At 37.4% G+C, this 24207-nt stretch overlaps 1 protein-coding gene across 1 annotated transcript in view; it reads right to left on the bottom strand.

The window, feature by feature from the left end:
* OCA2 (OCA2 melanosomal transmembrane protein) overlaps positions 1-24207 on the bottom strand; it is a 539713-nt gene that overhangs the window by 311390 nt on the left and 204116 nt on the right. The window contains exon 18 of the mRNA XM_069073057.1: positions 19227-19494. Coding sequence (XP_068929158.1) covers positions 19227-19494 — 268 coding nt within the window. The remainder of the gene's footprint in view (positions 1-19226; positions 19495-24207) is intronic.

Raw genomic sequence — 24207 nt, 5'->3', positions numbered from 1 at the left:
GGGGAACTTGAGCCAGTGACAGAGAGGAAAGATCCTCCATTGTCCCTAAACATACTGGGAACTGTGGAGGAACAGCAAAATATAACAGACCTGGTCCTCAGACCATGGGGCCGTGTGAAGAGCTTTGTATGCTTCAAAGGGTAATATACATGGCAATTGTTGTTAATGATACCACTTGACTCTCTCCTTGTCAGATCACATCTGGAATGTCATTATTTCTAGTTCCAGTGTCACATTTTAAGGACACCAATAAAGCAGAAAGTGACTGGGAATAGGAATCTGCCAACTGTATCATAGGAAGGATGGTTGAAGAAGACAAGATATTGAACTTGAATAAGGAAGGACTAATGAAGAGCGGGACAGTTGTTCCCCTATAGTTCAAAGGTTGGTATAATATTGTAGGTCATAAAATCATAGAGTTGGAGATGAAAGGGGCCTTAGAGGTCATAGAGTCCAACTCTCTCAATTTTTAAATAAAGAAAATTAAGGCTGATAAAGGTTAAGTGACTTAGCCAAGATCACAAAGTTAGTACATGCCTGAGGCTGAATTTAAACTCAGGTCTTTCAGACCCCCAAGTCCAAAAACCTATCTACTATGTCACCAGGAGGACATGGGGGAAGGAAGTAGAGCTATTCTGAATAGTTTCATAGGATACAGCTAAGACAGATTAGTGAATGTGTTTGGGATACAGATTTAGCCCTGTGTAAGAGCATATTAATAATCAAAGCTGACTAATCTTCAAAAACCACAGCTTTGCAATAGTCGTGGAAAGTGTTCAAGCACAAATTGACTGTCATGCAAAGCTTTCTGTAGCAGGGAGGAAAATCAAGTAAATGAAGTCTATGAGGATTCTCTCACAAGCCCTATAACATGTAGCATTGTGGATTAGGGAATCACTGCATGCTGTCCTACGAGATCATAGAAGAGGCAGCTCCCAGATCTTGGGGTAACCAGTTGTGCAGGTCCCATCCATCAAATGAGGCTGCTGGCCCCTGAGGCTCCCCCAGCCCTAGATCCATGATCCTAAGTTTCTATATTCAGCTTCTGTGCATAAAGAGGGCAAAAGTTTGGCTATTTAGAATCTAGTCTTCCAGAAATAGGTGGCCCAGTGGATACAGTGCCGGCTCTGGAGTCAGGAAGACTCTTCTTTGTGAGTTCAAATCTGGCCTCAGACACTTACTAGCTGTGTGACCCTGAATAAGTCACTTAATCCTGTTTGCCTCAGTTCCTCAGCTATAAAATGAGCTAGAGAAGGGAATGGCAAATCACTACAGTAGCTTTGCCAAGACAGCCCCGAATGCGGTCATAAAGAGTCAGACTTGACAGAAAAATGATTGAAAAACAATACAACTTCAGAACACATAGGCCTGGGGTGGGGAACCTGTAGCCTTGAGGTCACATGTGGCCTTCTAGGTCTTTAGGTGTAGCCTTTTAACTGAATCTAAATTTTACAGAACAAATCCTTTTATTAAGGGAATTTTTCTGTGCAGTTTGTATTCAATCAAAGGACTCCACTTGAGGTCCTAGAGGGCCACAAGTGGCCTTGAGGGCAAAAGTTCCCCACCCCTGATTAGGCCTTTAGAATGGTTAGGGATTCCAAAGTGCCTGCCCCCAAATCACAAACACAAACACACACACACACACACACACACACACACACACACACACACACACAAATCCTTGGGAAGAAAAAAGGAAGTCTTTGAGTATTCAGCTATAAAGACCAAAAGTAATGGAGAGCTAAAACTCCTAAGTTTTCACCTGCCTGCTGTGTTTAGTCAAGTTATCTCTAAAAGGGGCAGAGGGCGCAGGGCGGGTGGGGGAGAGAGGGAAGAGGAGAGAGAGCCAACTGATATGTGTAAGCAGTTTACTCTATACTAGGTTCTATCTGTATTTACTGAAGCATCGACAGCATGTTACAATAACTTGTATTCATCATGGTGAGTAGAATGTAAGCTTTGTGTGGACAGAGGCTGATTTTGTTTGCCAGTGAGAGCAGACGATAGGAGAACAGCAACAGAGCATGAGCTACAGAAGCATTATTTGTAATAATGAAGAAAATGATACAATATGTTCCCCTCAACTGGTGAATAGATGAGTAAAGAATGGAATGTTAAATGTGTTGTAAGGAATGACAAAGACCTAAGGATTCAGAATGACATGGGAAATTTTGTATGAAGTGATAAAGAGAAGAAAGTACAGGTAACTATAAAGAAAAGATTTCTGCTGTAGATGACCATAGTCTAGCATATTCTGGACTATTTCCCCACCCACCAAGAAATGCTGCTATGATAAAAGATAGTGGAGGGGAGAGAAATGTATCTACACACATACACAACACACACATGAATAGTCGTTCCTATGGAGGGAAGCAATCTTTTATGACCCTCCCCCCATAATTCAGGTGAAAAAAGCCCTTGCACTGTTTGTGGCAAATCCTCTACATTCAAAGGATGCTTTCCTCTACAATTTTTTGGACCACTCCCCTCCCTCACCAAATCCTTTGCCATGCTGCAAGTGGCCCGAGGGCTCTAAGCAGCCTGCAGGGTTGTGCAGACCTTCTCTACTGCCATCCCCAAATCATCCACACTGGAGAGGCAGAATGTGAGAGTAGAAAGAGGATTGGCTTAAGGGAGAGTCAAGATGGCAAAACAGCATGAAGGAGTCCAGTGAGCTCCCCCTCAAAACTCCTCCAAATAGACCTGGAAAATGCCAAACAGATGGAATCTGAAGGATAAATATGAGAAAGAGTTACAGTAAGTCATTTTTTAAGACCAGGTGAACATAGTAGACAGAAGCCTGTGGACACTAGGGATGACCTGGCCAAGATCCCAGGACAGGCAAAGCATGCTGGAAGCAAGAGAGAAGTTGTGCATAGAGGCAGGAGGAGTTCCCAGACCAAAGTTAGGGCATTTCAGGTTGTAGGAATAGTTGCCAGCTTGTAGCTTTGTCATTCACTTCCTAGTTCCTGGGTCACAGATCCCAGGTAGACTATAAAAGGGACCTGCATTCAGGAGTGGCTCCAGGAATACAAAGAAGTTACAGACCCTAGGCTGGGAGGAAGAAGATCAGAAGGAAAGGACAGCAGTGTGACTCTGACCCCAAACATAAAGCAGGGTCTCAGTTTCAACTTCTAACCCAGTCTGAAGCCTGCAAAGAAAAAAGAAAGGCCAGAATCCAAGATCAAAGGGCAGCCTAGAATTCTGTGCCTCAGAATCAGCAAAGTTTCCCTGTTGGCTGATAGCAACTGAGTCAAGAAGCAGTCTACTGTTACTCAGATGCAAACCCATAACTTTTAGAGGTCAGACTAGGGGTTCAGAATCAGACTGTGTCCTGTATTAATACATTTTGGGAGCACTGAAAACATTCAGGTGCCCCATTGTTGCTGAGATCCTGGGATATTACAATATTCAATAGCCAAGAAAACAGCCATACGACCAGTCTAGACCCTCCCTCCAGAAGTGCATAAAGCATGAGCCTTAGATCAAGTCTGAAGTTAGGAAGTAGACTAGAAGAATGAGAAAACAAAAATAAAAGTCAAAGGCTATTATGGTGACAAGGACACCCAAAACATAACCCCAGAAGAGAAGGACTATAAAACATGTATAAGCAAAACCTCAAAGGAAAACACAGCTAAGTCAACTAGAATTCCTGGAAGAGATGAGGCAGGTCTTAAAAAAGAATTTAATGGTTTTATCAATGAAATGAGAGTGCTTATAGAAGGGAAAATGGAAAACAAATGAAAGAAATAAAATGAAGAATTAGAAAGAGAATGAATAGCTTGGTACAAGAGGTACAAAAACTTGCCCAAGTAACAGTCTCTAGAAAATAGAATGGACCAAATAAAAATAATGAGCAAATCTTTAAAAGAAAGACAAAGATAAATCCAGAAATAGAGGGACATGGAGAAATGAAGGAAGGAAGGAAGGAAGGAAGGAAGGAAGGAAGGAAGGAAGGAATTCATGAGGGAAAGGAGAGAAAGAGGGAGAGGGGGCAGATGAAGGGGAAAAGAGAGAGATGGAAGAGAAGGAGAGAAGGAGGGAGAGAAAGAGAGAAGGAGAGAGAGAGGACGAGAACAAATCTACAACCCAGGTCCAATTAGTGAATTCTCAGAAACCAAATTAGCTAGCAGGAACTCAGAGAAAACATCTACTGCAATGGTAGGTCATGATTTTTAGTTGAGCACAAATGATCTTATGCTAACTATTTTAAAAGAGATAAAAGAAGAAATAAAAGTTACCAAAGGAAACTATGCCCACTTATGAGAGACTGTAAAAGACTTTTAAATAGCAGAGGAGAAATGAAGACATTGATGAGAGGCAGTAAAAAAAGATAAATGATACTGGGGGGAGGAGGGGAGGGTGAAGCATACCTTGTGAAGACACATTATTAGAGAAAGCCCTTATTCCAGCTAAAATACACAAACAGCTTATTATAACTTCACAGAAATATCTTGATCAAGGAATTAGTTAAAGAGATCTATTCTAGTCTGTGAATGATTGAGAATAGAAATATTCAGCAACATGGAAACAATTATCAGCAAAATAATGTAAAAAAGTCTTCCTAAAATGTAAGAAAACCTCAGAATGGTTCTGAAAGTGCATGGAATATACCTATCATTCAAAAGTAATCTACAAAGAAAGATCTCACATATTTTCACTTGTCAGGATTTTTAAGTTTGGAGATAAAGAGAAGATTTCACAAGTTACTAAGAAGAGAGGAAAGAGAAGATCTAAAGAGTTGAGAACAGGAATGACTTCAAAACTGGCCCCTAAAACTTTGGAAAAGAAAAAGGGCTTGAGGGAAAACAAAAAACACAATAAAGAGAAATGGAACTCTGGCCACTAGTATAGTATCCAACCAAATTGACATTTATCTTTGAAGGCACAAGGAGTATATTTCAAAAGCCAGAAGATCTGAAACAATTTGTCAACAAAGCCACACAGTTTCAAAGATCATAGCAAAAAGCAATAAAGGGCTTCTGGCAAAATAGCTGAGTGACAGGTCATGTATAAACTTGGGTTCTCTCCATCATTTCAAAATAACATGAAATGTCCCCCAAATATAATAAAAGAATAAAAACAAGCAATAGAGGGAGGAAAGAACTTAATCACAAGAATCACCTCACAGGAAAAAAAAAAAGACAGACTGGGGGGAAAAAGAGCGAACAAAAAAATTGGCTTGCAGTGAAAAAAGTAGCATGGAGTAGAAGAAAAATTATTCTAAGTTATCAGATATGAAGGGAAATAATGCAACAATATGTGTAAGATACTTTAAAAACCTCCAGAATGGTACAGAAAAGCAATTTTAAGAAAGAAAAAAAGATAAAACATGAAATGAAACTAAGACCAAAAAAGTCTCAAGGAACAAATTTTTTAAAAAGATACACAGGAGAACAAATAACATAGAACAAACAATAGATTATTATCTCAAAACATTAGTTTTCTGGGGGGAGAAAAGGAATCAAATTTGGAATTCAAAAATGTCCAGAAAATCAAAAGAATAGAAGAATATATGAATGTATCAGATCTCCACAAAACCCAGCTCGAAGGCATAGAAACAACCTACTGATTTTTAGGACTTCCAGAAAAAAAAATTTTAATCCAAAATGATAAAATAAAAAAAGTCTTGAAAGAAAATGAATGGGAAAGGTGAAACTTCTCAGCCAGTAAGTTTTCTTGTGGGAGCAAGCTAGAGTTTCAGCTTCATCCTTCCCCTTTCTTTCCCCCTTCTTTACTGCTGCCACATCAGCATTAGGCCTTTTCAGCGGTTTTCGACCTCTGCCCTTGCTTGTGACTTTTTCCCCTCCCTTGCTTTAGCATTTGCCAAATAAGGACATGAATAATACCCTGGTTCCCTGCCCACCTCCCAGCCAATAGGGGATAGTGGTGGGCTTCTTTGTTCTTTATCATTGGAGGAGATTTAGAGCTCAAATTGTAAGCCCACCTCCCAGCCAATGGGAGAAGGGACAGCGGTGGGAGGGGGCTTGACTGCATTAGGGTATAAATTCTTGTTCCATCTTCTGTAACAGCCTTCTCTCCCTGATCAATCATGGAGAGGACTGCCCTCTTCCCATGGGGAAGAGAATAAAAATTTCCTGTTTTTATCCTGAGAATCCTCCATGTTCCTGATTAAATTTTGAATGGGGTTTTTCACCCCCCACAAAAATAACACAGAAGTCCTGGAAACAGTTGAAATGTATAGAACGGTAGACTTATTGCCAACAGAGAGAAGACCATGACTAACTTATCCAGAAACCTCATGACAAAGCTATACAACTTCAACATCGAGAGAGAAATCTTGCAAGCATCCAGTAGAAAGAGTTTGAGTAACTTAAAATTATTCCCTGTTCAGGAGAAATTTTAAAAACTTAGAATGTTATTCCAAGAAGCAGAAGAAATAATTTGCATCCACAAGTAACATGCTACAAAGTTGAACTTACCCAGTCAGTCAATGTGTATTGATCAAACATTTACTAAGTGCTGGGTATTGTGCTAAGCACTGGAAATGCTTAAAAAAAGGTAAAAGCCAATCCCCTCCTTCAAGCAGTTAACAAGTTAATGAAGGAGACAAAAAGTCAACAAATATGGGGAAAAGGGAAAGCATAAGCATTTATAAAGTACTTGCTGTGTGCCAGGTACTGTGCTAAGCATTATTAACAAATATCTTCTCATATGATCCTCACAATGATCCTGCGGAGGAGATGCTAGTATTATCCCCATTTTATAGTTGAGAAAACTGAGGCAAACAAGGTTGAATGACTTGCTCAGAGTTACACAGCTTGCAAATGTCTGAGACTAGATTTAAACTTTGGTCTTCTTGACTCTGGCCCCAGGGATCTACCCCCTGTACTACCATGGCCTCAAATATGTACAAACAATTTACATGCAGGATAAATAAGAAATAATCAGTAGAGAGAAGGTACTCAAATTAAGAGGGTTGGAAAAGTATTCCTGCAGATGACAAATTTTCATTGGGACTTGAAGGAAGCCAGGAGGCAGAGATGGGGAGGGAGAGCATTCCAGTCATGTGCAATGGTCAAAGAAATGCTCAAAGCTGAGAGATGGAGTGTCTTCCAGAAAAAAAATTTAAAAAAACATGGTAAAATAAAAAGCTTTGAAACAAAATAATCCAGAAGTACTAGAAACTGATGGAGTATATGGAATAGTAGTCTTTGCTTATTGCCAACAAAGAGAAGTCCATGGCTAACATCCATAAACCCTGTGGCAAAGCTATAGAACTTCAACATTAAGCAACCCATCTTGTCTGGGGGTGGGGAAGAGGGAGGAATTCTGTTTGACAAAAAGGCCAGTGTCATTGTGCATGGTAGGGAGTAAGGTAAAAGAATATCATAAAGGTGGAAGGTAGGTTATGAAGGACTTTGAAGGCAAACAGGATTTTGTATGAGAGGTGTTAGGAAGCTACTGGAGGTAATTTATTAGGGTAGTGACATGGAGGGTAAATTAAAGTGGGGAGAGACTTGAAGCAGGCTGACCCACCAGCAGGCTACTGCAATAATTCAAGCATTAGGTGTTACTTCTACCAGGAGGTAACAGCATCAGAGAAGAGAATCAAGTATATTCAAGAACTATCACAAGAATGAAATCAACAGTTCTTGGTGACACATTAGGCATGAGAAGAGAGAGACAGAGATGGTAACAAACTGAAAATGAAACTTGAGTTGTAAGCCTGGGAGACTGGGAGGGTGATGGTGCCCTTGAAACTAATAGGGGAGTTTGATGAATGGAGTATTTAGGGGGAAAGATAATAAGTCCCCATATTGGACATATTAAGTTTAAAATGGTCTGCTGGTCAAATGCAGTTGGAGGTGCAAGACTATAAGTTATCAGAGAGGTAAGGATAAGAAAAGTAGATTTGAGAATCATCAGCCTAGAGATGATAATTAAGCCTATGGGAGCTGCTGGGGTCACCAAGTTAAGTAATATGGAGGGAGAAAAGAACCCAGGAGAGAGTCCAGTTAGAATGATGTCCTGAAATTCTTGAGAGAAGAGAGTATGGAGGAGGGGAGAGTGATGAATAGTGTTAAAGGCTGCAAATATATCAAAAACAATACGGATTGAGAAAAGACCATTGAATTTGGCAATTAAGAGATCATTTGTAAGGAAAAGTTTACATAATTTTTTTAAAAGATTAAACACTTAACTGGGTGCTTAACTCTAAATCCAGTCAAAGGTTTTGACTCTTTTTAAACTTTCACTTTGTTTTAAGAGTCTTTGAAAAGACAAAGAAAGAGCATTTAAGATCAAACTTCAAAAAAATTAAAGGAGGGAAGAGACAATATTTCTTAGAGTGGGAGATGAAGGACATTCAGAAAAAGAACTGAGAAGATAGAAAACAGGAGAGATTCAAAAACACTAATATTAGGGATGAGCAAAATGGAGACAAAGTGTTTGTACCTTCACTGGAAGTCACTGAGCAAAGAAATACAATTTGTGGAGTGAAAAAGAATTCTTCTAGAAGTTAAATGAAATGAAGGATTGATTGGCTCATAGACTTGGAGAATAATTTGAATAAGTGTGACCTTGAGTAAATGACTTAACCTCTGTTCACCTCAGTTTCCTAATCTGTAAAAATAAGGGAGTTGCATTAGGTTACCTCAAATGTCCCTTTCAGCTCTAAATCTATCTTACTCTCCTACTAAGAAGACTTTGGATTCTCAATGAGAAGAGTGCCAGGACATACAGATGCTAGACAGTAAAAGCTCGGATTAAAACACCATCCTGCATAGTTGAAGGGAATATATATGCATATGTATATATATCATATATATATACACATGCATGCATGTGTGTATATATATATGCATATATTAGCAAATGATATAAATTGGGGAAAAAGATGCCACCCTGAAAATACAAATCCAGGGCAACTTCCACCTAGTGCTAAAGGACTATTCCGACCTCTTAGCTATATCTCTAGAATGAGGAAGTGTCCTGTCCTTGATTGGGAAAAAAAAATATGGAGATTGTAGAAGACAGTTAAACTGAAGTATTTCCTTTAAAAAAAAAAACTATGTTCCAATAAGTCTTGAAACAAACGAGCATGTACTCTGGTACTAATTTGTTTCTGTAATCACAAATTGTTCAACTTTTCAGTGCCCAGTATGGGTTTATCCAAATGTAAAATCAAGAATAACCTAAGTAACTCTTAGGTGACTTTTATGTGCCTAGCCTTACCTCAATGTTCTCTCCCTTGCTTCAGTTACCATAAGATGTTCCATTTTTTAAAATCAATCTATACCTAATGGACAGAGAATAAAAAGCTGTGTGTTTATCTCTATGGGTGTGCCTACTTGTTGGACACCTGTTCTTGCAAGAATATTAATAAAAGTCCTTCCTAGTTAACTAACAACTTCATGGAGTTCTTGGTAAGACACTTGTTTCTTACAGAGCTAAGCAAAATATAGCATATTAACCTAATGAAATACTCTAAAGCTAGTATGAAATAGCTAGTAGAGAAATGGTAGATAGAGGGCTGGAACTGGAGACAAGAAGACCTGGGATCTAGTCTATTTGCATCTTGCTGTGTGACCATAGGCAAGACACAACCTATCACAGACTCAAATTCCTCATTCATAAAATGTGAACAATACGACCAGCAGTACCTTCCTCACAGAGCTGTTGTGAAGTTCAAATAATATGCCTATAAAGTGCTTTTGCAAACTTCAAAAAAAGTCATAAACATCAATTAGTATTTTTTCAAATAGTATAGTATATGGACTATACGACACATGGAAATCTTTGCGTGAAACAATGTTAATTTTTTTTTACAATTAACTTTTAAATTAGCTCTGGTTTTTAAAAGCAAGAGCATAGCTGGTACGTAGATAGCAGATAGAACCTTGGATTTGGAATCTGGTGACTCAGGTTCAAATCCCATCTCAAATACTAGCTAGCTTTGTGATCATGGGCAAGCCATTTAAGCAACAAAGTCTCAATTTTCTCTTGTATAAATGATTTTTTAGAAAGTATTTTGCACTGTCTATCTCCAAGTTGTTATAAGGTTGGGGCTGTTATAAATTTTAAAGTGTTTTATAAACGGTATTATTATTATTATTGTTGTTACTACTACTATTGTTATTTTCATTACTATTATCATTGCTACATATATTGATTACAACTAAAATCACCTCTTTCAGTAAACACTACTGAGAGATATGGGTGATCAATGAAAACTCTTTTGCATATAAATGTATTTATAAAATCTGACAGAAAAGAAGAATGGAAGATTACCTGCATTATTAAATTCATAAAATAGTAAGTAGCCACAGGACAAGTCAGTTTAAAGAAAGCTTAAAAGAGACTGAAGTCATCCCAGTCACATTTAAGAATAAAAATAGGACAATAAATATACCAAAAGGAAAATAAAAAAGATCTACAGAGATTTTTGTTTGAGAAAACTTATTTCCAACATCAAGGACAGTGGTACAATCACATATGGAACTTATCACAATCTTGTATGTGCTTATGGAGGAAGTTTCAATGGCATTGAAAAAAACAAAGATAGGAAAAGCATCTGAACTTAAGTAAAGATACAAAGAAGTCTGTACTGGGGCATGAAACAGAGAGAGGTATACTTCACAAAGCTGTCACCCAGTCATAGAAAAAATCTGTGCAGAGTCCAATGCAAAGGATGGTTCCCTATCCATAGATGTTGAAGTCTTCCAAATGCTCCTGTTTACAGATGATACTGGACTTACCATACATTGACTCAAAAAAATTTCCCAAAAAAAGGAACGATGAAGTGGAGAAAAAAGTCTTATTGTCCAAACTATGGTATGCAGTTAAGTGAGGAAAAATTAGTTGGCCCCAGAGTTGAATAGGAAAAAGCCAAGAGACTGGATTCCCTTTGAGAAATGGAGGAAATTCTTTTAATGACTCCAAGCTACACAAGGAATCAAACACCCATCTTTTTAACACCAGCATTCTTCCAATGATATTAAATTACTGCCTCCAAAAAAATTCAAGTAGAGGGTGAGTCAACAGGCAATGGAAAGGTTTGTGGTGATCATACATAAGCTGGACCACATTACAAATAAAGAATTACAAAGAACAAAAAATGCAAAAGACGTTATTGAACAAATATACACTTGAAGAAGATGACCCTATCACGGAACAAAGGGATAATTTATGAAGAGTACAAATGGATCTCCTGGGAATGTCAGTGGAAAAAAAAGAAAATATATGGTGTGCTAGACTGAAAACCTTTGGTGAACTTCTGGGGGAACATGAATAAGAGTGGCACGAAAAAGAGCAGGCACAGATTTGTTTAATCTGAATAATTAGGAGAAGTATCTGGGCAGGCTGGGTGGCGCAGTGAATACAGCACCGGCCCTGCAGTCAGGAGGAACTGAGATCAAGTCCAGCCTCAGACGCTTGACACACTTTCTAGCCATGTGACCTTGGGCAAGTCATTTAACCACAATTTCCCTGCCTTCTCCACTCCAAAAAGCTAAAAAAGAAGAAGAAATATCCATATCAACAGAACATCAAATTCAAGTATTTGATACAATAATTCTGGAAAAACAACTATATGCACATTAACAAAGATCAGAAAACAATTAGAAATTATGTCAACAATTTAAGTTTCAATGTCTTTGTTTGCTATGTATAAAGTTCCTTACAATCCACATGAACATAATAATTTCTTTTGGACTAGAACTATGAGTTCATAGAGGAATGTCCCTCTACCAATGAAGACTGTCACTTACTCTGCAAATTATAGTCTTTAATAATTGTCCTAGGAACTGAGAAGTTAACTATGCCACAAAACTGTGATTATCAACATTGTTTGATACTACTTCTCACAATTAGAAAAGTGGATCAGTGGGAAAGATTAGGTATACAGGAACCAAAAGCAAATGAACATAGAACCAGAGTGTTGTGTAAACCCCCCAAACTCCAACCAGTGGGAGAAAGACTTGCAATTCAACAAACCCATGGGGGATAATAGGAAAATAGGAAAGTGGAATTAGGTTAAACAAATATAGACCAACATTTCACACTACAAACCACAATAAGCTTCAAAGGGAGGTATGACCTAGATTAAAATGTGAGGTTATAAACAAATTAAAGAAAAATGGAAGCAGATAACTGTTTACAACTAAAAATAGGTCAAAGATTCTTTGACCAAAAAATTATAGGATAAAATATGGATAATTTTGATTGCATAAAGCAGAATCACTTTTGAACAAAAAGAATCAATTCAATCAATATCAGGCGGGAATAATCTTTGCAGCAAATTTCCTGAAAAGGTTTGATATCCAAGATGCATGGAGAATCAATTCAATATATAAGGGCAAGAACCGTTCCCCCAAGAGACATGACCTAATTATATAGACAGTTATCAAAAGAAGAAAACCAAACTATCAATAACCATATGAAAATGGCCCCAAATCATTGGACATGTAAATTAAAATAATCTGAGGTCCCAGCTCATACTTGTAAATATTATTTTTTTAAAAGAAAAATGATAACTGTTGGAAAGGTTTCTCAGGACAGATACACAAATGCACTAATGCAATCATTCTGGAAATCGAGTTGGAATTATAGTCAAAAACTCACTAAAATAGAGACACCCTTTGAACCAGCAATACCAGTGCTGAGTATTGGCATATTCTTCCAAAAAAGCAAAGAAATAGAGAAAAGATTCATGTACAAAAATCATTATATATATATATATGTGTATATATATATATATATGTGTGTGTGTATATATATATATGTAAACAGAGCTCTGGAAACTAAGGAACATCTGTCAATTTGGGAACAACTGAACAACAAATACAAATGTAAACAAATGCAATATAATTCTAGCGTGCTGCATGGAATAATGAAAGGCACAGATTAGGAGAAACACAGAAAGAATTGCATGAACTGATATAGAGTGAAGTCAGCAGAATACGGGAAAGAATTTATAAAATCATTACAATGTAGCAAAGATAAGCAACTTTGAAACACTTAAGTTTGATCCAACCACAACTTCAGAGGACTGAGGATAAAGCATGATTCCCACCTCTTAGCAGAAGGATGATAGACTCTACAAGCAAAATGAGACATAAATCTTCAGGCATAGCCAATTGAGTACAACTTGTTGCAAAGAAAGTTTGTTATTTGTTTGTTTGTAATTGTATACTGCAGAGAATTGAGAGACAGAGACAGAGACAGAAAAACAGAGATAGATAATGGCAACAAAATAGAAGAGACAATTTTTTGTCTTTTCATATAGAATAATCTGCACAGATGCATTAAAGCAATGGGAGTAAATGAGAATGTCAATAAAGCAAATGTAGAGAAAGAGGAAAAGAGGGCCAGAAACTGATTGTTTTTGAACAAAACCCACATTAAAGTCTTAAGAAGAACCAACAAAGTCAGACAAAATGGTGTTAAAATGGTGGAAGGAAAATCTGAAGAGTTGGATGTCTCTGAAGCAAAAGTGGAAGTGAACATCCAGGAGGGTGAGGTGACCTGGAGTTTCAAAAGTTGCAGAAAGGTTAGCAAGTATGAGGAATTTTCAAAGCCACTGAATTTAACAATTTGGAGGCTGTTAGTGTCCTCAGCAGATAACAGTTTGGAGATTTAGCAATACTGAGTAGACTGTTGGGAACAAGAGGAAGAGAGAAGTAAATATAATGGTCAAGGGAGGACTTTTTAGGATTGAGGAGACAAATGTTTTTGTAGGCAGATGAAAATGAATCAGTAGTGAAGGAGAGTTGAAAATGGATGAGAGAGGGGCTGGAAAACTGCTAGAATAGTCTTAGTGGGGTGGGAGTGAAGAATGAAGTGGGATCAAGGGTGGAAAGTAGAGAGATTGACCTTAGAATAGTTGGGCTGTCTCATACTATGACAAGAAGGTAGAAGAGAGGGACTGATTAAGTGGAGAATAGTTGTAAGACTAGAATCAAGTAGAAGAGATTAATTCATGATGTAAACTCACTATAATTTGATGTGTATAACTGTATATGTCCTCTTCTCTCCGTTCATACAGTCTCTCTGCTTCACACTAGTCTCTCTGCTTCAAATCTCTTCTCACTTCTTTACTCCACTCAGATGCCAAGGTAATTGTTATAAAGCTTAGATCTAATCATATTACTCTACCACCATCTCCATGAGTTTCCCATTGTCTCCATGATCAAAAAATGAAATTTTTAAAAAAAACTTAAATACTTTTACTTTGTAACATTCAGTTCCACAAGTTTTTAAGTTCCAAATTTTCTCACCCTCACTCTCCTCCCCCCCACCATGATGGCATGCAAACCAATAGAGGTTCTACGTATACCTTCACATTAAACATTAGTCAAGTTATAAAGAAAAATTATAACCAATAGAACGAACAAGAAAGAAGAAACAAAACAAAAAGAGAGACAGAGAGGGAGGGAGGGAGGAAGGGAGGGAGGGAGGGGAAGAGAAAGAGAGAGACAGAGACAGAGACAGAGAGAGAGACAGACAGAGACAGAGAGAGAGAGAGAGAGAGAGAGAGAGAGAGAGAGAGAGAGAGAGAGAGAAATTAGTTTGCTTCAATCTGCATTCAGACTCCATAATTCTTTCCTTGGATATTGATAGCCTTTTCCACCATGAGTCTTTTGGAGTTGCCTTATAACCTTGCATTGCTGAGAGAAGCCCAGTCTAACAAAGTTAGTCATCACAGATATAATGTGTCTGTAATCATGTACAATGTTCTCCTGGTTCTGCTCTTCTCACTCAGCATCAGTTTATATAAGTCTCTCCAGGTTATTATGAAGTCTGTCTGTTCCTTTTTTCTATAAATATTTTTGTACATACGGGTCCTCCTCTCACTTGTATGATCTCTTCAGGATGCAACCCTAGAAGTGGTATTGCTGGGTCAAAGGGTATGCACTTATTTATAGCCCTTTGGGCATAGTTCCAGATTGCTCTCCAGAATGGTTGGATCTGTGCACAACTTCACCAACAATGCATTAGTGTTTCAATTTTCCCACATCTCCAGTATTTATCATTTTCCTGTTCTGTCGTGTTAGTCAATCTGACCAGTGAGATGTGGTACCTCAGAGTTGTTTTGACTTGCATTTTTCTAATCAATAGTGATCTAGAGCATTTTTGATATGATTTTAGATATCTTTAATTTCTTCCTCTGAAAACTGCCTGCTCATATCCTTTGACCGTTTATCCAATGGGGAATGATTTGTGTTCTTATAAATTTGAGTCAGTTCTCTATATATTTTTAAAATGAGGCCTTTATCAGAGGCACTGGTTGCAAAAATTCTCTCCCAATTTTTGGCTTTCCTCCTAACCCTGGCTACTTTGGTTTTGTGTGTACAAAAAACATTTCAATTTAATGTAGTCAAAATTATCCATTTTGCATTTTGTAATGCTCTCTATCTTTTGTTTGGTCATAAATTCTTCCTTTCTCTATAAATGTGACAGGTAAACTATTCCTTGCTCCCCCAGATTGCTTATAGTATAAGCCTTTATATCTAAATTATGACCCCATTTTGACTTTATTTTGGTATATGGTGCAATATATCGGCCTATGCCCAGTTCCTGCCATATTATTTTCCTGTTTTCCCAACAGTTTTTCTCAAATAGTGAGTTCTTATCCCAGAATCTGAAGTCTTTGGGTTTATCAAACAGTAGATTAATATAGTCATTACCTACTGTGTCTTGTGTATCTAATTTATTCCACTGACCTACCACTCTATTTCTCAACCAGTACCAAGTGATTTTGATGACCCCTACTTTATAATACAGTTTAAAATCTGGTATGACTAAGCCACCTTCCCTGGCTTTTTTTTTTTCATTAATTCCCTTGATATTCTGGACCTTTTGCTCTTCCAGATGAATGTTGTTATTTTTTTCTAGCTAGCTATATATATATATATATTTTGGTCTTAGGTAAAGTAATTTAGGTAAAATTGTCATTTTTATTATATTAGCTTGGCCTAAACATGAGCAACTGATGCTCTTCCAATTATTTAGATCTGACTTTATTTTTGTGAAAAATGTTTTGTAATTGTGTTCACACAGTTCCTGAGTTGATTTTGGCAGGTAGACTCCCAAATATTTTATAATATCTATAGTAACTTTAAATGGAATTTCTCTATTTCTTGCTATTGGGCTTCATTAGAACTATATAGGAATACTGAGGATTTATGTGGGTTTATTTTATATCTTGCAACTTTTCTAAAGTTATTTATTATTTCAAATAGTTTTTTATCTGATTCTCTAGGATTCTCTAAGTATATCATCATATCATCTACAAAGAGCGATAGCTTAGTCTCTTCTTTGCCTAATCTGATTCCTTCGATTTATTTTTCTTCTATTGCTACAGCTAACATTTCTAGTATCAAATTAAATAATGGGTGTGATAGTGGACATCATTTTTTTCATCCCTGATCTTACTAGAAATGCTTCTAGCTTATCCTCATTATATATAATACTTGCTGATGGTTTTAGGTAGATGCTACTTACCATATTAAGGAAGATTCCATTTATTCCAATGCTTTCTAGTGTTTTTAATAGGAATGGGTGTTGTATTTTCTAAAAAGCTTTTTCTGCAACTATTGAGATATGGTTTCTATTAGTTTTGTTGTTGATAGGATCAATTATGCTGATAGCTTTCCTAATCAAATATGAAATTCTTTATTGGGCTTTTGGAAGCTCTTCATAACTTGGCCTTTTTCTGTAATTACAATTATCCTCTATCTTTTAACTATCCAATTATCATTCTTTATTTCCTTCTATGCACTCTATGATACAGTTATACCAGCCTCCTTAAAGTTCACAAGTATATGATATTTATCTCCCATCTCAATCTCTTTCTACTGCCTGTCCCTCCTTTCTGGAATGATCTTCCCCTTCTCTCCCTTCTACTCCCCCCAAATAGTAGAAAAAAATGAAGAAAAACAAAGCACTTTAATAAGTAAGCATAATCAAGCAAAACAAATTCTCATACTAACTGCATCCAAAAATGTGTACTTTTGTCTGCATATTAGTCTATTACCTTTCTGTCAGTGGGTGGGAGTGCTCTCAAACATTAGTCCTATAGACTCATAGTTTATCATTGCATTAAACTTGATTTTTCCCAACAACTGTTCATTTTTACAATTTTGATATTATAATATACATTGTACTCATTGTTATACTCACTTCCCTCTAAATTTATTCATACAAATCTTCCCAGGTTTCTTTGAAACCATATTTCTTTATTTCATATAGCACCTTAGTATTCCATTACATTTATATACAATAATTTGTTAAGTCCATTCTCAATGACAGACACCACCTTCCTCTTAGTCTTCAGTTCTTTGCCATTAAAAAAAGAGCTCTTATAATATAAATTATTTTCTTCTTTCTTAGGCCTCTTTGGTATATAGGACTAATATTGGTATTAGTCAAAGGACATTCAGTTTAGTAATTTTGGCGTCACAGTTACAAGTTCACAGCATACTTACCAATCCTCAACTAAAATAAGAGTGTATTAATGTGTTTTTGCACAGCTTCTCCAACATATTTTGTTTCCCCTTTTTGTCAATATTTTCAATCTGATGGGTGTGCAGTAAAACTTCAAAATTGCTTTAATTTGCATTTTCTAAGTATTAATCATTTAGAACATTTTAGTATGGCTATAGGTAGTGTGGATTTCTTCTCTTGAAAACTACCTACTCATATTTTTGACCATTTTTTAATTTGGTGAATGGCTCTTACTCTCATATATTTAAATTTTAAAATAACTGCAAAGATTCTTTTTCCAGTTAATTGTTTTCATTTTAATATTGTCTGAATTGGATTTTTGTGCAAAAGTTTTTGGAATTTTATATAATGAAAATTGCCCATTTTATTTTCCATGACTCTCTCTGTCCCCTATTTGCCCATGAACTCTATTTCCATAGATCTGAAAGGTAATTTCTTCTTTGTTCCTCTTATTTGGTTATGGTGTGACTGTTTATATCTAGAGCATGAATCCATTTGTAATTTTTCTTGACATATGGTGTGAGGTGCTAGACTGTTGTCCAGTTTTCCCAAAAACATTTATCAAATCTTGAACCCTTAGCCCAGTAGCTGAGGCATTTGAGTTTATCAAACATAGGCTACTCTGATTGCTTCTGTGTGTTGTGTACATAATCTGGACCTCTGAATGTCTTCTCCTTATTTCAAATCAGTTACTAATTGATTGGATGATTAGTGCTTTGTAGAATAGTTTGTGACCTGTTGCTGTGAGATCTTTTTATTATTCTTTTCATGAGATTACTCCTGATATTTTTTTTATAATTCATTCTAGTTCTATAAAGCAATCTTTGCTAGTTCTATGTGGCACTGAACATGTAAATTAATTTAATTGGTATTGTCATTTTTTATTATATGAAGTCAGCTTATTAGTGATAGGCGCAATGTGTGCAGGTTTATATCTGCAAAAAGGACTAAGGTATTTGTAAAAGTGTGAATTACTCCAGAAACTGTTAAAGTAACCTCTCAAGCGCCTATTGAAGGAGTTGAAAAAAAGGAAAAGTGGCTGTTTGTGAATAAATGAGATGACGGTCTTGTGTATATGGTTTTCCTGCTTGTGCTCACTCCACTTTGCATGAGTCCATAAGTCTTTCCAGGCTTTTCTAAAACCATCCTGCTTCTCATTTCTTTCTTCAGTACTTTTGGGGTCTCCTTTAGCAATCTGTTGACTCATTTTTCATGATTTTCTTGTAATACTCTCATTTCTCTTCCCAATTTTTCCTCTAATTCTCTCACTTGATTTTCAAAATCCTTCTTGGGCTCCTCCATGGCCTGCGACTAGTTCATATTTTTCTTGGAAGCTTTTGATGCAGGAGTTCTGACTTTGTTGTTTTCTTTTGGTTCCATGTTTTGATCCACTTTTTCACCAAAAAAAAGAGATTTTCTAGTCTGATTGTGCTTCCTCTGTTTGCTCATCTTGCCAGTCAAATACTTGACTTTTGAGCTCTTTGCCATGGTAGAACTCTGCTTCTAGAATGGAGAGCGCTGTGTCCCAAATTTCTGGAGTTTTGCACAGCTGTTGCCAGAGCTTCTTCTAGGCAGCTACCTTGGAACTGTGAGGAGGACTGCCTCTCCACAGCCTCAACAGCTCTGCCACACCAGCACTTCTCTCCCCAGGACCACCACTGTGACCCAGATCCAAGCAGGGCAAAGCAGGAGAATCCTGCCTCAGTGCTAGCAGAGATTCCTGCAATTGCCCTCTGGTCAGTTGCTTGGCCCCCAACCATCTGTGGCCCTAGAGCTCATGAAGTAGTCACCATTGCAGCAGCTGCAGCCACCGCAGGGGGTAGGGGCCAGACCGCACTCTTCTATCACCCAGGTCCTACTGAGCTTCCCCACTGACCTTCTACTTTCTTTTTTGCATTTATGGGTTGAGATGTCTGGAAACTGCCCCAGCTGCCACTGATTCAATCTCCTGAGGTCTGCTGCAGCCAGTCTGTGTTGCTGGTCTGGGTCGGCATGGCCCATACTGCCCTGCACTCTGCTCCCAGCCTGGTGGGATACTCAGTTTGGCAGGTTGTCCTCAGTTGGAGACGTATTTCATTCTGTCATTTTGTGGGCTCTGTATCTCTAAAATTTGTTTAGAGTCATTTTTACGGGTATTTGAGGTAATTGGGGATGAGCTCCAGTAAGTTCCTGCTTTTACTCCATCATCTTGGCTCTGCTCCCCTTGCTTCTCATTTCTGATAGCACAACAGTATTCCACCACAATCATATGACACAACTTGTTTAGCCATTCATCAATTGATGAGCACCCCTTGATTTCCAAGTTTTTTTTTCACTGCAAAAAACTGCTAAAAATATTTTTGTATTCAGTGGAATAGAGGACTTTCAAGCATTCTTGAAGAAAAAACCAGCGTTGAACAGAAAATTTGACATTCAGATACAAGAAGCAAGAGAAGCATGAGAAGGTAAACAGGGAAAAGGAATCATAAGGAACTTATCAAAGTTGAATTATTAACATCCCTACATGGAAAAACTATAATTGTAACTAATGAAACTTTTCTCAGTATGAAAATAGTTAAAGGGAATAGAAAAAATATATACATATATATATTATTTATCAGAGGGTATATAGGCATATGAATACATATGTGAATGTGTGTATATATGTGTACAGGTGTACATAGATAGAGGGCACATGACCAATGTAACAGGAAGGGATGATACTTAAAAGGTGAAATTAAGAGGTAAGAGAGGAATATAATGAGAGGAGATGGGGAGAGACAGAATGGGGCAAACTATCTCATATAGAATAGGCAAGGGAAAATGGGTACAATGGAGGGGAAGAACAGGAAGGCATAAGGGAATGGGACAACCTTATACTCATTGAATTTGCCTCAGGGAGGGCATGACATACACACTAAATAGGGTATCTCACCCAACAGGACAGTGAGGGGAAGGGGATGAAAGGGGTGATGATGGAAGGGAGGGCAGGCTGGCGGGGAGGGATGTTGGAAGTACACACTTTTGAAAAGGGACAAGACCAAAGTAGAGAATAGAACAAGTGGGAGATGGGATAGGAGGGAGGGAAATATAATCAGTCTTCTACAATATATCTACTACGGTAATGTTTTGCATTAGCTACACATGTACAACCTATATTGAATTGCTTATCTTCCCAGGAAGGGTGGGTGACAAGGGAGGAAGGGAATGAATCTGGAATTCAAAGTTTTAAAACCAAATGTTTAAATATATATACTATTATTAATACTATTTTACATGTAATTGGGAAATAAGAGGAGGGGACATCCTGGGGGACCTCTATTTTGGGGAGGTGGTTAAAGGAAAAATGGGGAGAAAATTTATAACCCAAAATCTGAAGGAAATGAATGAAGTTAATAAAGCATTTGGGAAAAAAATAAACAAATAAAAACCTAGGCTTAGTGGCACACACACACACACACATGCAATTTTTGTATCAATAGGTCCTTCTCCCTTTTCTTTGACCTGTTTGGTATACAGATCTAGTAGTGTTATTGTTGCATCAAAATATTCTTAATGATATCTTTAGAGCTTACACAGATCATTTTGTTCTTGAGGGTGTATGCCCAGGGGGCCCAAAAATGGACACCAGGCTCTCTTTCTTGTTCCCCTTCATCTCATAGGTAGCATAGTAGAAAATTTAGTGTCAGTCCTTGTCCCCAGCATCTTTACAAAAGTGGTTTAAGGTCATCTTCAGTTTACTCCACATCACCCCTAAATATCTCTTTGCCCACCCCCAGTACAATGACTTTCTTGTCCTCACTCAGAACATCACAGATATTTTACACTTATTCTTACATGCCTTTCTCTGGCTTTGAAAGCTTGCATATATTTATTCACTCCATCTGAGACAACAACATCAAAATATATTGTGCCAAAAACAAGTGAGGAAGAAGGGAGGCCTATAGGAGACAAAGGAATTTCCACCTTCACAGCTGCTATAGGGATTCAACTGAACCAATGTCTTTATTTCCTGAAGCTTCTGTTCTGGGCTCTATTCTATTTTCTTTGATCGTGCCACAAAATTTACTCAAGTTGAAGTGCATTGAAGAATGTCTCTTAGGCAATTGGTTAGGATAAAGCAAATCACCCTTTGGTGCAGAAAGAGGAAAGTTGTACATTTTCCAAGTGCTGTTGCACATATTTCTTCAGGGAGAACAGAAACATCCCAGCAATAGATGCATACATAATTGTTGTAAAGAATTTTTTGTAGCCTAATCAATGAAATATAGTTGCCCCTTGGGGGACACCAAAGAAAACAATGATTAGCTAAGTAAATGAATAATGTAGACAAAGCAAATGTTAATCTTAAGCCTAAAAACCTTCTGGTGATGAATCTTTCTAGCCTTGTTTTCAATTCTCCCTCTCACGCATTTGCTGTAGCCAAACCAACCTACTTAAAGTTCCCTAGACACAGCTTTCTATCTCTTGCCGCTGGGCCTTTGCTAAGGCTGTCTGTCCTACCTCTTAGAAGCTCTTTCTTCCTTCAAGGCTCAGCTAAAGTTTCATTTCCTTGAAAGAGACTTTTCTGATTGCTTCAGGTTTTGGTGCCCCATTTCCAACACTGTATATTTACGCTGTATATGTTCTGTTTTTCCTTACCTAGTTCGCCTTCTTGGATGGGGTTGGTCAGAGTGTGATGGTGGATCATGTAAACAGGTATCACTGAAAATGGGCATCAGCTCAGGGCTGAACAAAAGCTTCCCCCACCCAGCTAGAGAGCAAATGTACTTCCTAAAGGATGTAGAGAAGCCAAGGGCACTTAGTGCCAGCATGATGTGGGATAAATGGAAGAGATCATGTGGGAGTGAGCTAAGAGAAGCATATCCAGACAGCACACACTGAGCTTTACAAATTGAACCAACATTAAAGCAATATTTCACCATGTTAATGCAGGAGTTGGAAAAAATCTAATTACATTTCCTGCAAAGTAGCATTGGTTAGTGCAAAAGTAATCAAAATATGCCTGTATGGTCTGCAATTCAATTCAGACTTCCTAAAAATCAATCAGGATCACCATATTTTATAATCATACTGAAGTGGAATCAGGGGTAGCCTAAGTTTTAAAATAATATTAAGGATTGTTTCTCAGTGCTCCTTAGCCTGATAGCATCCTAAAGTACCCTTATCCAAGACCATTTGGCATGCCATGAAACTTCTCCCTTATCCTGGATCATAAAACTTCCTTGTCTCCCTCTATCCTGGGTCATAAAACTTCCTGTCTCCCTTATCTTGTGTCATCCATCTTCCTCATCCTGTCCCTTAATCTCCAATCCCTATTAAAGACCCTAAAATTACATCATCATCCTACAGGCTGTGTAGATTTCTGGCTATATATGTCTGGTCCTTTTCCTGTATCATTGCCTTTGTTTAGCTCCTTGCTAAGTCTCAGGCCCACTTAATAATTTAAGCTCCCATTGGCTAAAGAGAAGGTCTGACTGAATTCTTTCAAAACCTGAACCAGCTCTCCCAACTCTGACTTCAACAATATGTGTGCAGCTGTGCAGAGATTCCAACACATGTCATAATAGAGGTAACTTTATTCTAAAAAACAGCTGTAGTTGTCATTATTAATTCTATGGAAAAGTTATGTGTGGAAAAGTTCAAAACATAATAGTGCATATGTAGTTTCTCATATGATTTATTCAGAATATTATCTGGCCTTTTCTTATTTCTTTGGGAAAATTATAAGGTAGGAGGATAATAAGAATAAAGTATAACCTTATCCTGGAATTTTTGCTTTTATGTTTTTAAAATGTTTGCTTTAGTATTGCTTCAAAATAGTCTTCTATATAAAATTAGAAACAAAATAACTGCTGACAACCCCAAAGAACTCTGCAGCAGAAGCCCTTTATCACCAAAACCATTGATTTTGTTCTTTTAAATTACCTAAGGAAGCTCCCTAATATTCACAGAGTGATTAAAAGTTCATAATGTTCAAATTGCATCAAGTCTAGGGTGTGATAAAGAATTCTGCTTTGACAATAAGATTTCAGATCCAATCTAACAAATGCAATTAAAAGTTATTACATTTTTAACACTCTAGCATTTGCCTTTCATGGTGCTCAGTAGAAAATTAAATATGAAACAATTTTCTATTTTAGTTTTATAAGGGCGGGAGGAATTCTCAATTTTTAGTGAAGGGGAGCCATCATATTATGCTCTGTTTTGAGATTATTCCCATATTCTAGAACCCTAAAAATCCAAAGAGAATCAGATTAATTCCACTGCTGCAGAAATAAAAGATGTTTGAACTTAATAATAGGATGATAAAAATAAGATCTTGAGCTTCAACATGGTAACAGTGAAGTCTTTACTTTCCCACTTAGTTAAAGTAATATTCTTGCATGGTTAATATGTGTGGTTACTTATTTGTGTTTAGAAGGTAAAGGAAAATGCAATCCCTATCCTGAAGGCTTCTAACAAAGATCTCAAAAGCACTGAAGAAATTATAGGATAAAGAAAACTCAGGGCAGCTAGATATAGAGCACTGGCCCTGGAATCAGGAGGATCTGAGTTCAAGTTCACATTTGGAACACTTATTAGTTGTATGACCTTGGGCAAGTCACTTAACCCCAAATGCCTTGCCTTCCCCCCTAGAAAGACAGGAAGGGAGGAAGGGAGGAAAGGAGGAAGGGAGGAAGGGAGGAAGGGAGGAAGGGAGGAAGGGAGGAAGAAAGAAAGAAAGAAAGAAAGAAAGAAAGAAAGAAAGAAAGAAAG

Source organism: Petaurus breviceps, unplaced genomic scaffold (assembly GCF_028583685.1).
Source record: "Petaurus breviceps papuanus isolate PSGF00001 unplaced genomic scaffold, PetGlider_PUasm1.0 90849, whole genome shotgun sequence".
Classification (NCBI taxonomy): Eukaryota; Metazoa; Chordata; class Mammalia; order Diprotodontia; family Petauridae; genus Petaurus; species Petaurus breviceps.
The sequence above is the reverse complement of the archived record's forward strand: the minus strand, read 5'-3'. Positions and strand labels throughout refer to the sequence as shown.